The sequence below is a fragment of the Borostomias antarcticus genome (genome assembly GCF_949987555.1).
Source record: "Borostomias antarcticus genome assembly, chromosome: 23".
Classification (NCBI taxonomy): Eukaryota; Metazoa; Chordata; class Actinopteri; order Stomiiformes; family Stomiidae; genus Borostomias; species Borostomias antarcticus.
In genome coordinates this window covers 8,744,144-8,762,216 of record NC_140256.1, presented here as the reverse complement: position 1 = coordinate 8,762,216, position 18,073 = coordinate 8,744,144, and the positions used below count along the sequence as shown (strand labels likewise).

Below are 18,073 nucleotides of genomic sequence, written 5' to 3'. Positions count from 1 at the left end.
ACCTAGTCCTGGGTCTACCCCGCGGCCTCCTCCCAGCCGGACACGCCTGGAACACCTCCCTAGGGAGGCGCCCAGGAGGCATCCTCACTAGATGCCCGAACCACCTCAACTGGCTCCTTTCGACGCAAAGGAGCAGCGGCTCTACTCCGAGTCTCTCCCGGATGACTGAACTTCTCACCCGATCTCTCAGGGAGACCCCAGCCACCCTCCGGAGAAAACTCATTTCGGCCGCTTGTATCCGTGATCTCGTTCTTTCGGTCATGACCCATCCTTCATGACCATAGGTGAGGGTGGGGACGAAGATAGACCGGTAGATCGAGAGCTTTGCCTTTTGGCTCAGCTCTCTTTTCGTCACAACAGTGCGGTATAGCGACTGCAGAACCGCACCAGCTGCTCCGATTCTCCGGCCAAACTCCCTCTCCATGGTTCCCTCACTCGTGAACAAGACCCCCAGATACTTGAACTCCTTCACTTGGGGTAAGGACTCATTTCCTACTCGGAGCAGACAGGCCACCGGTTTCCTGCTGAGAACCATGGCCTCAGATTTAGAAGTGCTTATTCTCATCCCAGCCGCTTCACACTCAGTTGCGAACCTATCCAGAGAGTGTTGGAGGTCGCAGGCAGCTGATGCCATCAGGACCACATCATCTGCAAAAAGCAGTGACGTGATCCCCAGCTCACCGAACTGCAAACCCACCTCCCCCCGGCTACGCCTCGATATCCTGTCCATGAAAATCACAAACAGGATTGGTGACAAAGCGCAGCCCTGGCGGAGGCCAACACCCACCGGAAAGGCAGACGACTTACTGCCGAGGACCCGGACACAGCTCTCGCTCTGGGTGTACAGGGATTGGATGGCCCTAAGTAGGGACCCCCTCACCCCATACTCCCGCATAACCCTCCACAAGACCTCTCGGGGGACCCGGTCGTAAGCCTTCTCCAAGTCCACAAAACACATGTAGACAGGTTGGGCAAACTCCCAAGCCCCCTCCAAGATCCTTGCGAGAGTGAAGAGCTGGTCGGTAGTTCCACGACCAGGACGAAATCCGCATTGTTCCTCTTCGATCTGAGGTTCGACTATCGGCCGGACCCTCCTTTCCAGCACCTTGGAGTAAACTTTCCCTGGGAGGCTGAGTAATGTGATGCCTCTATAATTCGCACACACCCTCTGGTCCCCTTTTTTGAATATTGGGACCACCACCCCAGTCTGCCACTCCTTCGGCACTGATCCAGACTTCCACGCAATGTTACAGAGGCGTGTCAACCAAGACAGCCCCTCTACACCCAGCGCCTTCAGCATTTCTGGACGGATCTGCCACTGTGGAGTTGTTTGACTACCTCAGTGACCTCCTCCAAGGACATTGACGACCCCCCATCATCTTCCGGCTCTGCCTCGATCGTAGAGGGTGGATTAGTCGGGTTCAGGAGTTCCTCAAAGTGCTCCTTCCAACGCTCAACAACCTCCTCAGTTGAGGTCAGCAGTGTCCCCTCCTTGCTGTATACAGCTTGGATGGTCCCCCGCTTTCCCTTCCTGAGGTGTCTGATGGTCTTCCAGAAACACTTTGGTGCCGACCGAAAGTCCTTCTCCATGGTTTCTCCGAACTCCTCCCACACCCGCTGCTTTGCCTTGGTCATGGCCGAAGCCGCAGCCCTCCGGGCCAGTCGATACCCTGCAACTGTTTCTGGGGTCCCCCGGGCTAACATAACCCGGAAGGCCTCCTTCTTCAGTCGGACGGCTTCCCTCACCACCGCTGTCCACCACGGTGTCCGAGGGTTACCGCACCTTGAGGTACCTATGGCCCTCAGGCCACAGCTCCCAGCCGCAGCTTCAGCAATGGAGGCTTTGAACACTGACCACTCATGCTCGATGTCCCCAACCTCCACAGGGATGCCTGAGAAGCTCCGCCGGAGGTGGCAATTGAAATCTCTCCGGACAGGCTCTTCCTCCAGACGTTCCCAGTTCACCCTCACTACACGCTTGGGTTTTCCAGGTCTGTCCAGAAGTTTCCCCCGCCATCGAAACCAGCTCACCACCAGATGGTGATCAGTGGACAGCTCTGCCCCTCTCTTTACCCGAGTGTCCAAAACGCATGGCCTCAGATCAGATGATACGATAACGAAATCGATCATCGACCTTCGGCCTAAGGTGTTCTGATGCCAGGTGTACTTGTGGGCATCCTTGTGTTCGAACATGGTGTTTGTTATGGACAAACCGTGACTAGCACAGAAGTCCAACAACAAAACACCACTCGGGTTCAGATCGTGGTGGCCATGCCTCCCAATCACGCCCCTCCAAGTTTCTCCATCATTGCCTACGTGTGCATTGAAGTCCCCCAGTAGGACACTGGAGTCCCCTGCAGGAGCCCCCAAAAGGACTCCACTCAGGGTGTGCAGGAAGGCTGAGTACTCTGAACTGCTGTTCGGTGCATAAGCACAAACCACAGTCAGAGTCCCCCCCCCCACAGTCCTAAGGCGCAGGGAGGCGACCCTCTCGTCCACTGGGGTGAACTCCAGCACAGAGGCGCTCAGCTGGGGGCTAGCTAGTATAGCCACACCTGCCTTACGCCTCATACCGTGAGCAACTCCGGAGAAGAACAGGGTCCAACCCCTATCCAGGAGTTTGGTTCCGGCGCTGGTGCTGTGCGTGGAGGTTAGCCCCACCAGGTGTAATTGGTATCGCTCCACCTCCCTCACAAGCTCCGGCTCCTTCCCCCCCAGCGAGGTCACGTTCCATGTCCCCAGAGCCAGCCTTTGCCGCCCGGGTCCGGTCCGTCGGTGTCCCCCGCCTTCACCGCCACCTAGTTGGCAGCGCACCCGACCCCGACAATTCCTCCCGCGGGTGGTGGGTCCACGGGACGATGGAGGAGGAGATGGTGCTTCCACGTTGCTTATTCGGGCTGGGCCCGGCCGGGCTCCGTGGTAAGCCCGGCCACCAGGCGCTCGCATGCGGGCCCTCCGTCTGGGCCTGGCTCCAGACGAGGGCCCCGGGCTTCCTTGTTCTATTATGCCTTTATTATTATGTGATCATGTGTTTGTACTTTTAATTGCACTTTCTACTACATTAATGTGATGGCCGATATGCACCATAGGCCTACTTAATTGACAATGATGTCAGTGTGATGTCACTGGCTTACCGCCTATATATAGGCTACCTGGCTACCTGTCATTTTAAATCATTTTGCCTGAAGAAGACCTGGTGGTCGAAACGTTGCTCGAATAAAGTATTGGGAGCTGTAATCCAGTGTGTCCTCTTTCTCTTCAAATCCAGCATGTTTATCCTGCACCTGGTCTAAAGAGAGGTTGGATGTGCACACAGCTACTCGACCTTACTGACCTTCAAAATGTCCCCACAAGGCAGCATTTTTCTTGTTTAACTATTCTTGTGACCACACACACACACACACACACACACACACACACACACACACACAGTGATACATATACTGAGCCCCCCCTGTGTCTCCAGCTGCGTCTCCAGCTGTGGGAGGCCTACTGTCAGGTGCGCTCGCTCTGCTCCCACCTGCGGGGCAACGACATCACAGACTCGGCCCTGTCTACAGACTCATCCATGGACGAGTCCTCGGAGACCTCCTCCGCCAAGGACGTGCCCACGGGGAGCCTCCACGCCAGCCTGCTGGAGCTGCGCAGACTCACCCAGAACCTGCTGGACGGCAACGAGTCCACGGTACCGCTGACCGCCACAGACAGTCACAACAGAACACACCGGTCAGACCTGCACACAACAGAACACACTGGTCTCACCTGCACACAACAGAACACACCGGTCAGACCTGCACACAACAGAACACACCGGTCAGACCTGCACACAACAGAACACACTGGTCTCACCTGCACACAACAGAACACACTGGTCACACCTGCACACAAAACACACACAGGGTTTTTGATAAGGCTTGTTTTTACGGTGCTGCTCAAAGTGACAGCTGAAGTCAGTGTGACCTGTAAAGCGGGACTGTGTGTGTGTGTGTGTGTGTGTGTGTGTGTGTGTGTGTGTGTGTGTGTGTGTGTGTGTGTGTGTGTGTGTGTGTGTGGCTGTGTGAGCAGGGTTCTCGGCGCAGTGATGAGGAGGCACTAGAAGACCAGGTGCGGAAGCTTGTGGAGGAGCTGAGAGATGTCAGAGAGCTGTATGACGCAGAACAGGACAGGACACGGAACAGTCAAGAGGAGCTGCTACAGCTGCACAATCAGGTACTAGTACAACAAACACACACACACAGAGTTCACACAGTGGCCAACACAGCTTTCAATGCTGGCACCATACCAATCAATACCATTCACCTAGCTCTGACCAGCCAACACACAGAAACAAAACACTATGCACCCACATACTCACACTATAAGCATATTGCTTTCTGATATTTTTGAGCGTTGTGCATGTTTTGACGAATGTGTTCTGTGTCATTTGGCCTTTGTCCTGCAGATAGCGCTGCTCTCTGTGGAGATGTGCTCAGTCAGGGAGGAGAGTGAGAGGATGAGAGCCATGGCTGAAGTCACAGAGCCCAGCGAGCAGCTCCAGAACGCCATACGAGACAGAGATGATGCCATAGCCAAGTATGAATACACTATATAACACGCACACACACACACATACACACAACAAGAATAGCTCATAAACAGAGCCATATGATTACACATGTAAGAGAATCATCAGGTATAAGAGTAGTATTGACTGTAATAGTGTGAGGTTTCATCTCTAAGTTGGGGAGCCATGCATGATCTATGCTAGCAGAGTTAGATCTGTGCTATCAGAGTTAGATCTATTGGAGAAGCTCTCACTAAGCAGTGTCTATCTGTGTGTGTGTGTGTGTGTGTGTGTGTGTGTGTGTGTGTGTGTGTGTGTGTGTGTGTGTGTGTGTGTGTGCGTGCGTGCGTGCGTGTGTGTGTGTGCCTTACAGGAAGAAAGCGGTGGAGATGGAGCTGGCCAAGTCTAAGATCGACATCATGTCACTGAACAGCCAGCTCCTGGACGCCATTCAGCAGAAGCTGAACCTCTCTCAGCAGCTGGAGGCCTGGCAGGTGAGTCATGGACCAGGAGGTGGTGGGGGGCGCTGGGGCGCTAGCCAGAGATATGACCATATGGATCAGTCAGCTCATAGTGTTGGGTTTTTATTCTCAGTCTAGTCTGTTTGGCCTCCTGGGTGGTTCAAAGAGTTTTTGACCTGTATGAGTGTTTGCACAGTACAGTGCATCCAGAAACTATTCATATCCCTTCACTTTTTCCACATTTTGTTATGTTTCAGCCTTATTCCAAAATGGATTAAATTCATTTTTTCTCAAAATTCTACACATATTACCCCATAATGACAAAGTGATAAAAAAACAAATAATAAACTCAAATATCACATATGCATATGTATTCACAGCCTTTACTCAGTATTTTGTTGAAGCACCTTCGGCAGCAATTACAGCCTCAAGTCTTCTTGGGTATGATGCTACAGGCTTGGCACACCTATTTTTGGGCAGTTTTTCCCATTCTTCTTTACAGATGCTCTCAAGCTTTGGATGGGGAGGGTCGGTGCACAGCCATTTTCAGATCTCTCCAGAGATGGTTAGTCGGGTTTAAGTCTGGGCTCTGGCTGGGCCACTCAAGGACATTCACAGACTTGTCCCAAAGCCACTCATTTGTTATCTTGGGTGTGAGCTTAAGGTCGTTGTCCTGTCCAGACTTGACGCTTGGCACTCTTGGCAGGCCAAAGAGTTCAATCTTGGTTTAATCAGACCAGAGAATCTTGTTTTTTCATGGTCTGAGCATCCTTGCCTTTTGGCAAACTCCAGGCAGGCTGTCATGTGGCGTTTACTCAGGAGAGGCTTCCGTCTGGCTACTCTACCATAAAGGCCTGATTGGTGGAGTGCTGCAGAGATGATTGTCCTTCTGGAAGGTTCTCCCATCTCCACAGAGGAATGCTGAAGCTCTTTCAGAGTGACCATCGGGTTCTTGGTCACCTCCCTGACCAAGGCCCTTCCCTCTCAATTGCTCAGTTTGGCCAGGTGGCCAGCTCTAGGAAGAGTCCTGGTGGTTCCAAACTTCTTCCATTTAGGATGATGGAGACCACTGTGCTCGTTGGGACCTTCAATGCTGCAGAAATGGATTTGTACCCTTCCCCAGATCTGTGCCTTGATACAATCCTGTCTCGGAGGTCTACAGACAATTCCTTTAACTTCATGGCTTGGTTTGTGCTCTGACAATCACTGTGAACTGTGGGACCTTATATAGACAGGTGTGTTCCTTTCCAAATTATGTCCAGTCGTAGCAAAGGGAGGGAATACTTATATAGTTGATCCGCAAAAAAATCTAAAAAACCTTTTTCACTTTGTCATGATGGGGTATTTGATGATGCCATGATGGGGTATTTTGAGGGGAAAAAATAATTTAATCCAAGGCTGTAACATAACAAAATGTGGACAAAGTGAAGGGATATGAGTACTTTCTGGATGCACTGTGTCTTTTCCCACCCCATGCTCTATTCTCCCCTAACTTGTCACTGTCCACAGTGTGTGCACTATGCTAGTATGCTAGTACTAGTATGCTTACTAGTTTGTGAAGTACTACAGTATGTACCCTCCAATCCACATATGAACAGAATGCACTTACCACCGACAATCACAGCATTCAGCAAAGCCTGTAATTACAATCAGTGGTGCGTCGTTCAAATGGAAACATCACCTCTGTAGATGGAGGTCACAGTGTTGTACTGTATGTGTGTGTCTGTCCTCACCAGCCCTTCCTCACCCGTAACTAGCAGCTCTTTCCTCTCTCTTTCCCTGGCTGCAGTTTGCCTCCTCAGGGCTCTTTACTGTGTGGCTCTTGTGGTTTCTGATCTAGTGGCCTTTCTCAGCTTCCGTACCACCCTTTCTCCCCTGTGGTACCCCCCTCCTGCCTTAGAGGTGAGCCTAGGGTGTGCCACGTTGCCTTGTGCCAACTCCTCCATGCCACGCTGAGCCATTCCACGCCACGGCCTGCTGACTCAGCAGAAATGCACTCACCCATTCCAACTGCTCATCTGAAGGCACTGACCATATGATCATCCTCTGTCATCCCAATCTGTCACCCCCGCCTCCTGTCCCTTCTCTTTCATGTCCTCGTAATCTCTGCATCTTTCTTCTCCTATCTTTCTTGCTCATTAAACCTCCCTCTCTCTCTCTCTGTATGTCTGTCCTAGGATGATATGCACAGAGTGATTGATCAGCAGCTGATGGACAAGCACCAGGATGAGTGGAGGTCGAGCCCCTACTCTATGTCCGGGTCCCCAGGGGGCCGCGGTGGGGGCCCCTCTGGTCAGTCCTCCAGGAGAGCCAATCGACACTCTGAAGGGGACAAGAGGCTTTTCTCCTTCTTCAAAAAGAACTGAGTTTTTCTGGACTGGCCAGGGTGAGCACAGAAGAGAGAGAGTGAAACAAAGAGAGAGAGAGAGGAGGAAAAGAGAGAACGAGGGAGAGAGAGAACACAGGTAAAGACTCAGCACTAGCAGGCGGGAGGGACCAGTGAGGTTCAGGGGTCATTTTTGCACTTTATCTGTCCCATCACTCCTTTCCTCGCAGATACTGAAGACCCGAGAGAGGTAGGTGATGTAGAGAAATGGGTGAGCTGTTTTGTAAGACATCCCAAGAGGCCTTGGTACTACAGTCCCTCTAAAACCTACTGGGCTTACAATGAACAGGGTCATACAGATTACCTCCAGACAGGAAGGGACCCGACAGTGCTTCCCACCATCTCTGCCCCACTGCCAAGCCTCTGGACAGGGTAGCGTATGCACACAGCAGGGCTGGCCTGGTCCTGTAGCCCAGTCACAGGGCCCCGGAGCCTGAGGAGAGGCTGCTGTAGATCTGGAACATTAGGCCCCTAGAGTAGAGGTATGGGGGATGGACAGACAGGGATCTGGGAAAGGATACTTCCATAGAGGGGCAAGGACCAATCTCTGGGTAGGAAGCAGTAATGCTCCAGCTAACTCAGAAATGTTCTCTCAGGTTTATTCAAATGCTCAGGGACAATACAATGAGGCCTTATTCCCCGCCAGTCTATATGGATCAGTGAAACAGCACAGCATTGGTTGATGCATTTCACCCACGTTCATTCAATTACAAAGCATTTACAGAAAAGGTCTGACCATAATAGTTGCTCAAAAATACACTACACGTCTACTCATGATACAGCTCTACACATTTTTTTCTCTTTACTTAGTGCACATATTTAAAACATAATGTATGAGGGAGCAGACTGGAAGTGAACAGACAGCTGTAGTAAAGAGTGAATGTATGAGTAGCAGCCGATGTACGGAGGGTTTATCTCAGGTCTGTGGAGAGCTCTGCCCTGGCCTCATGTGTATCTCTGACATCTGAATAAACCTCTGGGGCAGCTGGAGTTGGTGGCAGCCTCCACCAACCACATGGTCTTTTTCTACTGTCACGTTTAGTATAGTACATTCTACATCAAATTGTCTATGAAATATGTCTATGAAAATGTACATCCAATCATTGTACACGTGTTATCATTATATATCTTCCTAGCTGACCAAATCTTCTGAATTGTTTACATATTCTCAATAAAGGAGGAGACAAAAATTATATCTCAATATTTCTGCAGTGCCTAACTTAAGCAAGTCCAAGGCCTCCATGTTGTGCTAAAAGTTACTCTTCAAATGAACATCAATAAAGATTGAAACAAAAATAGAGACAGAATAGGCCTGACCTATTAAGTCGTGTGCTAACAACTGAGTTCTAATAGAGAATGTGTTGTTGGGGGCTGGCCTATACAGGCATATGTTGTATATGGCAGTAACACATGGGGTCTACTTCCATTCCCATAGCTCCAGACCTTGTCATAGTAGACATTTAACTTCACAGCTGTAGAGCTTCCATTTAGACAAGATATACTGTATCTGTGATTATGTCAATAATACTGTATGAGGGGTGACATGTGACGCTGCTGAATCCTCCATGTATGATTTAGCGTGTGGCACAATCTCCTGTCTGTCTTCGTTGTCATGTCTAAAGCACCTGTGCAAACCTATGCAGATGCTTTTTGTCATCTCAGTTGGTACGGTTGTTGGTAAGGATCAACCCAAAGAATGATTTTTTTAAGATTCCAAGAGGATTGGATGAAATCAATATATTTATAAATGCATACCTTTTCAATGAAAATGTAATTTTTTTTAGAATAACCATGTACATTGTCAGTGTAGTTGTTTTTGTTTTGTTAAAAAATGGTTTTGTTGTGGGAAAGGGAATGTGATGTGATGCAAGGTTTATGGAGATTCATAAATGTACAGTATGTAAAAGCATTGTGTCTCACCCAAATCACTCACTAATATCGAAGGAGAAGGTCAAGTTAGACGTGAATATAAGTTTGGTCCTTTGACATTAGTGAGAATTATGTTTAAGCCTGTTGAATGAGCTATAAGCTTGGGTTATTGAGCAACTCCCCCCATGGCCACAGTTTGTTTTTCATATACCTGTACTTGTACAATTTTGTTTTACCTTCTTGCTGTCTCGCATTTAAATGTAATGTTTTCTTTTCATGAGTATCTGTTAACTTGTGTCATGACGTTATTGACTATTCATTTTTCGTTTGAATACTCATTTAAACTCTGTCTCCTGAGTCTTTTAGCTGTGAACAGCCTGTTCTGGTATGAGGAGTATGTTGTGGTGAAAGCCGGCATTCCACAGTGTCATCTGCTTGTCCTTACCAGTCTGATATGCCCTCTGGAATTTTTCTGGTGAGGTCGCTGTGTGTATGTGTGTGTGTGTGTGCTTGCGTGCACATGCTTTCCAGTCAGCAATCAATGAATGATAAACATTTTGATTACACAAAATTCATAATATTTTTAAAATGCACTTAGTTTTTTGTGTTGTGAGGAATCTTTCTGAATTGTGGGACTGAAATTCAGTTATTTTGTGACCCTTATTGATGGACAGTCTGAGATTATATTTCCTTCAATTCAGATTAGTGTGCACAAACACTACTGCTGTGTTGTAAACCGTGGACAGATAGTCTGGATTCCACTCTGCAACTCAAATGACTTGGGAGTGAAATTACAAATAAATAAGGTGACCATCAACAAGGGGCTCACGGTAGGCAATGAATAGCAGTAGGCATTTTACCATACAAGGTTACCCCATTCACGTCCAATAACATACCTGCCTCATCCATCTGGAACACTTACAATTAAGCGTACGGATTTAAGAGCATATTGTCATGTTAGTGGGGTTAATGAATGCAGGTATACATTAAACTAGAAAGCAAGACTCCAGATCACAAGTGAACTTATCATTGGGATGGTGGGTAGAGAATAGTCAAATTAACAGCTGTGGTTATAATGTACACATTCTAGATACATATAGTATGCCTACTTAATCAGTAATACTGTACACATATAACATGACTGGCTAGTTTTTCTATTCTGATTAAACTTTCATAAATAATATGTGCATCAGTTATGTACGGTGGGGGAAATAAATGTATTAGTGTCTGATTTTATATTGAGAGCAAATTACTATTTTCAATAAGGGCAGAAATATCAGAGATATGTACGAGATGAGATTTTTTATAGACAATTTTCAAGATGGAGATGGAAGTCCATCCACTGAATGTGTTTCTATATATGGAGGTCACTGTGAAAAAAGTGGTAAAAATAAAGAGGATAGAATGAAGTGTCTGAATAGAGTTCTTACTTTGGCTCACCTCCCAGTACAAACAATGCCCTAGCTGTGAACAAGTCTACACGTATAGGCAATAATGTTAAATGACATAAATCTTGCCAGACATTCAGAAGCAAAATTCATCCCATCCAATTTTATTCACAAAAAGCAAGACAAGTTCAAAATGAATTTAGACCAAGCTTCAAAACCACAGACGAATAAGATCAGTCATTGTGTCAAATACGTTGTTCTTTTTAAAACGTTTATTATTGATTAAATTCATGTAGGGAAAATGAATAGTACATCTCTTTTCTCCAGTGTACAGCAAACCCCAGCTGATAAGTGTGTTTCAACCATAGCACACAAGGCATGTCAATACATGCACAATTATGTGCGCTAATATGTGTGCATGTTCTATATACTGAATATAAACACACAAATATATTTATATATACATACACATAATAGGAATCATACAGTCTTGAGATTTGATACCATTTCTCTACTGCTTCTGTCAGTGCTCGGGCTGTGGCACCACTGTGCTGTGTGAGCCCTGATCTGACGTACTGGTCAGGGACACACAGTGACCCCTGCGCTCTCCTCGTGGCCATCGCCAGGCCTGTGTTCAGCGGGCTGAAAATGTTATGGCCGTGACAACTGTTCCAGCATACGGCGCTGACTATTTCACGACGGTCGGTTCTACGGGGCGACGCCCTGCAGCGCTCCGCCCGTTGGAGGCGGAGCCCGGGCTGGAGAGGTGAGCGAGGGAGAGGTGTTCAGGCCTGGAAGACAGAGCAGGAGGTTCCCGATTCTGGCAACATCACAAGACAATCCCTCCGCATCAGACCCTCTGGGAAGAGCCCGTCACACTGCCACATGCTCCAGCGCGACACTGGAGTAACACTTCACTTGAAAAGGTAACGGGCCAAGTCAGTGACAAGAACATGACACTAGACGAACGCTTTGTTAATAGTTCAGAATATTTGCAGCCTCAAAATCCTTTACAGTCTATGAAAATGAGTACAGGTCAGGTGTTTCCTTACATTTACCCCCTCAAGCAAAGTGTTACGTGCTGAACGTACACACAAGGCGAACCACTGTCTGCTATGGATCAGGGTCACTGCACTGGCTACATCTCTCATTTCCAACTAACATCATCCAGGCACATCACAGGAGCCGTGTATTGATGATAGTCCATAATCATAGAAAACGCCCCGCAAATGACCCCAAAAAAATCAGCGGGATGAGACCATACATGTAGCTGTGAGAAGTGCTGATATGAGCGAGTTGTTGGGTGCTTGGGAGAAGAGAGGCCTGAGGGTGGCTGGAGAGAGAGCGAGAGAGAGACAGAGAGAGCGCGCAATGCTGGACTCCCCCGGAGGAGACCCTACCCTCCACCCCTAACCCCACCACTACCACCACGCCCAGAGGGCCACTATGGCAACAGTCAAACAGGGGGTGCCACCGAGGTTCTAACTCCGTCTATCATGTTGGCAGTATCATTGTCTTAAAAAAGTGAAAGGAGGAAAAGTTTAAAAGCAAACTGGATGCACAATAAGACTGCAGTGAACAGGAGTGGTCGAGCTTGTAGTCCCAGGGCTGCGGGAGTGGTTCACTGCTCTGACCAGCACATCACTCTTAAAACAGACAGAAAGGTTGCTGGCACAACACTACTACTGGAGGTAGAGAGGACAAAAAGCTTGGCAAAAAATATAGAAAAGAGAAATAAAAACATGATAGAAGTCACCAGTTCTGTCCATTGGATTAGTTGCTAAACGTCAGCTATCAATCATCATCCACATGATCTTTTTTTTTTTTACCTCATTAAGTCCAAAAAACAACAACTAGAAGTTCATGATCTTTTGGCATGAGCCACTGTAAATACAGGTGTCCAAAAAGTCGAAAAGAAAAAATGTACAAAGATTGTGAACCCTCCCCTTTCCCAATCCAGCTTCTCACTCAGACTCTGCCTGTTCCAACATCCCCTACCCCACCCCGCCCCCAACCCAAAATATAAAACAAAATCCACAACAGTGACTCCTCTTCAGGTGCAGAGTTTCACTCTACTTGTAATGTCCGGTGTGAAGTTGAATGAGAAGGAGAAAATAGATACTGATTACTTTGTATATGCATATAGAAATCTGAGCATCATGAAGGTCTGTCAGCTTGCAGATCCTTCAAGAAGTGAGGAACTATATTAAATATTGCCCATCTGCTGAATTCGAAATAAAACTTGATCTGCCTTCTAATAAAATCTGTACATTTTTTTTTAAAGTCTTCATGATTTGTTTGTCCAAAGGGGACCTTTTTTTTAGTTTCATTTTTTTCATTGTATATTTATTAAATCTTTATCTCGTCTTAATTTAGATGCTTAGAGTCCTGTCCTGTATGTGTTCTCCGGAGCAGACGCCGCTGGTCTTTGTGAGTGGTATGAGTCTATTAGCAGCACTTTTTCTTTCGTTTACTGTTCTTGTTGAGTTTGACCACGTCGTTCTGTTGCTGCTGCTGCTGCTTGGCCATCACCTCCTTCTTGGCTCTTAGCACTAACTCTGTGATGCAGTTGAACATCTGGAGGGGGAACAGAAAGCCACATGGCATGGTCAACACATCCTCAACCACAAGTCAATGAGAGACTGCCATTCCCTAATTAAAAATCTAGCATACATATCCATAAAGGGCTCTCAAACAGCAGGCCCCTATAGCAAACCCCCCCGCCCCAAGGCCAGTCTGTGAGCTACCTACTGTACTCTGACAGCAACGACCACCTTCATACCAAGCACATCCTACAAGCCACGTGAAACAGTCATTCCGCTGCTAGGATCAGTGGCCCGGAGCAATGGGTTACCTCTTCAACGTTGATGTTCTCTTTTGCACTCGTCTCAAAGAGGTTGATCCCCATCTGCTCGGCAAATTTCTGCGCGTCGGTCGTCTCCACCACCTTGGAGTTGGGATCGTCGTTCTTGTTTCCCACTGAAGAAGAGGAGAGGGAAGATTGTCGACGATTATGACCGAGGGAGCCTCCCAACTGTCCAACACCCAAGCAACAACTCTAAGACTGTAGAGAGCGCAAAAGACTCACCTAATATTCGACACACGTCATCACAGTTCTGATTGATTTCATGTAGCCATCGTTTCACATTGACGAAGGATTCGGCACTCGTGACATCATATACCACTATGACTCCATGTGTTCCCCTGTAATATCTGGATGTGGAGGGGGAGAGAGAGAGAGAGGGAGAGAGGGAGAGAGAGGGGGAGAGAGAGAGCAAGGTCAATCTTTTCTATGATTTATGTCATGTTTCCACCAAGGGGCACCGCAGCAGTGTACACACAAAGCAGGAGACTATCAATTCCATCTGGTCCCATCAAACAATCCCAATTCCAAATGCCAGGGATAAGAATCAGGACAAATTTACTGAGAGCTGATCATGATGGTACAATATGAAAGAAGCCATAAAAAGCTTTTTTCATCAAACCCTACAATGGTTGGTGGAGCTGGAATGTCAGAGCCTGCTCAAGTGGGTGTGTCTGAAGCAGCTTTCCTACGAGGACCAAGGAAGACAGTCAAAAGAATTAGGAGAAATACAGACACACCTCCCCCATACACCAACACCGAGGGAGACCTGTTGTTTGCTGAAGACAGCCACGGCAATCATAAAGGATAGACTTGCAACCCAGAGAGTTGGACTACGTGGCCCCAGAGAGCGAGCATCCCTACACAAAGAGCCCTTTGACAGGCCTATTGTGCCTGGGTGCGTGTGTGCGTGCATGCGCATTCACAGTGACTCTCACTGGCATGACAGCACGGGGGTGCAGTGTGTTGTCAAAGTGAGTCTGTCACACACCTCCCAGCAGTAATGGGACAGAGAGACAGAGTGCCACACACACACGCATGCACGCGCACACACACACACACACACATGCACACACAGAAACCAGTAGACTTGGGGTTTCCCATTCCAGCATTCAGGGCTGGCCTGTGAGCAATCCCTGAATGCTGAAATTCACTTAGACCTAATGAGGCACCATGCCACTCCACTTCAGCACAATTAACCTTCAGTCAGAACAAGCCTGCTCTCTCTGACTCCCTCCCCTCCCAGGTCACCTGGGCCAGCAGCACACTGACCACTCTCCCTCAGGACAACCACAGGCCCGGTCTCTGAAGGAAGTGGCGTATTGTTTAAGAACCAATCATGCAGGTACACCAACCAAACACCTTTCTGTCCTTCCTTTGAACACAACCACAAGATGATGGTTGTCAGCTTACACCTCCACAGCTGAGCTCATACAAGAGACCAGCAGTGACTTAAGTCCAGACTCCTGTGTGACAGCATTCTTGCTCAGCAACACCAACTACTCATTAATGCATATTTCTCATGACAGAGGGGAGAGGGACTGTCTCTCATCCACGACATCTTGAGAAACCCTTGTTTAACAGAAAATAGGCCTACTTCAATTTCCATCCGTAATTAAGGTGGGTGTAATGTGGTGTAATAAAATACCTATAAAACCCACACAAAAACAACCGACTTAAATTCTTCAAAATCCCAGGACACATTTCAACCTAATTATCACGAGAGGTAGAAGTGCAAGTATAAGTGATCAAGAGATAGATGTGTGTGTGTGTGTGTGTGTGTGTGTGTGTGTGTGTGTGTGTGTGTGTGTTGCTTTTTCTGTGTGTACATACGTGGAGGTGATGGTGCGGAAGCGCTCCTGTCCTGCTGTATCCCAGATCTGTAGCTTTACCTTCTCCCCATTGATCTCCACTGTTCGGATCTTAAAATCCACTCCGATTGTTGTGATGTAGCTACCTGCAAACACACAGACATGCAAGAGGTGAAACATGATTTGCAAGGTCATTTGACTAAGCATTGTTCAATGACAAGCTGACCAGGAGAAGACTCGCAGACTGGTGTGTCTTACCTGAAAATGTGTTGTCTGCAAACCGCAGAAGGAGACTGCTCTTCCCCACTCCTACAAAGGATCAAAATAGACGTTTAGCGACATGCTGAAGCCTAGTTTATACTGTGTAAGACAAGCTATGGCTCATGGCTCTGGGCATTGCAGCTCTGGGCACAGGCATCTCTGGAAATACCCAGAGCTGTGAGCCATAGCTTGTCTTGTACACCATGAACTACAATCAGAACATATTCTCAAAGACTTTTGACTCTGACACTCAACACAAATGCCTCTTGGTGTAGCCTATGTCTTGGTTGAACTAAAGACAAGCAAATTTGAAAACAGATTATTATCTCTGGCTTTGGGTCATATTTTGTAAACATAATGGGGTTATCATATTTTCACAAGGAGGAATAGCTTAACCAACAGAGCATGCTAGGCCACTGCATCTCCTCTGCTCGACATGAAATAGGTGGAAGTCACCCTGTATACGACAACTTGGTGAATAAATGTTATTGGGCCATAATGACAGTGGCAGCTGATAAACAGACATGTGCAGACATCACCAATGAGCTGTGAGATAACAAACCCACACTGCTCTCTTCCAAGTCATAAGAACAATAACTTGTGCTCGGTGCACACAGTGCCTCATAAAGATCTGTCCCATGATGGGATGAGAGTGTGTATTGTTAAGTCTAGGTAGGAGAGCCTTGACTGTGGTGAAGTTTGACAAAATGTTTCTACAAGTAACTCAGCTTGCTTTCATCGCATCATTTTTGTACTTAAACAGGTACAGGTGTCCAAACAATGATTTCCCTTGATCAGTGACACTTTGAAGAGCACACTTTCACTATTAGCCATGGTCTATATTTTGCCTAAATATTCTCCCAGGGAACAGCGGTGCAAGTGCTGATTCCAGAGATGGCTGCTGAGGGACACAGGCCCCTGTGTGTGTGTGGTAGTGAAGGGGCTGCTGTGGTGCCTGACCCACTATTGTCATTAGCCAGCTGATGGGGTACTGCCAGGATCGGGAGGGTCAATGAATGCAAAGATCTTTCCCCGACAAAGGGAACCAACAGAATGACTGCCTAGTGATTGTGGAGTTGCTGCTTCTGAAAACGTAGGCCTAAGTTTCCACCTACATGCACAATAACAATATTATCACATTTGTATTACTTATGAGTATATTTTTAAGCTACTGACCATCTATGAACCATGTATGGCTCAACAAGAAATGGGTTCCTGTGCCTGCGATTAGTGCAGGTAATGATTGAGGGGGGACTGGAATGCCTCAGTAACAGGCAAGAGTAATGGGCATGACCAGGGGCATAAACATGGCCTTTCATGAAGTTGTACTCCTGGCTGTGCCGGTGTTAGAGCAGTGACATAAACCAGGGATATATTACAGGAAAATTAACATGGTTAACTTGGTTTAGCTGGCTCAGGATAAGATTCAATAAACAATACAGAAACTATCCAATAAAAATGTGCTAAATAGCGTGGTGCAGAATTCCTCCAGAGCAGTGTGTTGCGGACAACTTCAAAAGGAGGCTAATAGTAGCCTAGAGCTAGACTTCAAAATAACAAGCAGCTAGCCTAGCTAGGTAGCTGTTAGCTAGCAACATAGCTAGAAGCTAGCTTACGACTTAATTAACAAAAACATATACCAAATTATTATCTAGCTAGTGCCTACTTAACTTTGTATGTATGTTAGTGTGTAGACCTAACAAGCTAGCCCACCATCTGCTAAAGTCTTGGAGAATGGACGAAACGAGCTAACGTAGCTAGCCCGGCCTGATTCTAACATTGGAACGAGCGACATCCGGCCCGAATCAGACATGCCCAGCCCTGCGATACACAGCCTCCGCCCTGCGATACACAGCCTCAGCCCTACCACGGCTCTCGGAGTGCACGAATATATCGATTTGCACCACAAAGTCTCATTGAGACTGTTTTGTACTTTGTATTTTGTTTCAGAAAATCACACTGTGTACGTCAATTCACAGTTCTACAACTCCTCGCGTAAAAAACATGACCAGGCCCATTTCCCGTCACGCATCCCCGGCGTTTGCTTACCACTGTCACCGATGATGAGCAGCTTGAAGAGGTAATCGTAGTCCCTGGCCATGCCGGTAGTTGGTGGGTCACCCCCGCCTTATGCGGTTTCGATGCTCTTCCTCACGACTTGCGCGGTCTGAACCCTTGGCTCGTAATTCACCTGCCCTACCCCCGATATGAATGAGAACGATATCAGCTAATGCTCAGCTGTAAGCCCCCTAGCTGGCGGCTTTTTTCTCGGGGTTTCGCGGTGTCAGCAATCCTATCCCTCCGCTGCAAATAGCCGGAAACTCCGCTTCCTTCTCTGGTAGTAGTGACTGACTGGCTGCACCCAACCCTGCGACCTAAAGTCTCTGCGCAGACGCACAGTAGAACTGTGGGAGCTGATTGATTTATTGAAGTTCATTGATCAGGTCCAAAGGTGATGGGTACCGTTTTCGAATGTAACCTTAATATTTAT

General features: G+C 47.5%; 2 protein-coding genes across 2 annotated transcripts in view; one reads left to right on the top strand and one right to left on the bottom strand.

Moving 5' to 3' along the window:
* Nucleotides 1-7,370, top strand: part of bicdl1 (BICD family like cargo adaptor 1) — a gene marked incomplete at both ends in the record, with an annotated part of 20,637 nt that extends 13,267 nt beyond the window's left edge. The window contains 7 exon segments of the mRNA XM_084456754.1: nt 3,467-3,685; nt 4,066-4,209; nt 4,442-4,572; nt 4,917-5,037; nt 6,845-6,851; nt 6,854-6,906; nt 7,182-7,370. Coding sequence (XP_084312880.1) covers nt 3,467-3,685; nt 4,066-4,209; nt 4,442-4,572; nt 4,917-5,037; nt 6,845-6,851; nt 6,854-6,906; nt 7,182-7,370 — 864 coding nt within the window.
* A 5,329-nt stretch (nt 7,371-12,699) lies between these two features.
* rab35b (RAB35, member RAS oncogene family b) lies at nt 12,700-17,874 on the bottom strand. The gene is made up of 6 exons (XM_084457580.1): nt 17,632-17,874; nt 15,580-15,630; nt 15,344-15,467; nt 13,736-13,860; nt 13,502-13,626; nt 12,700-13,224 (listed from the first exon to the last, which is right to left on the bottom strand). Exons 1-6 carry the CDS (start codon nt 17,681-17,683, stop codon nt 13,096-13,098), a joined length of 606 nt encoding a protein of 201 aa, XP_084313706.1. The 5' UTR covers nt 17,684-17,874; the 3' UTR covers nt 12,700-13,095.
* Between the last annotated feature and the right edge of the window lie 199 nt (nt 17,875-18,073).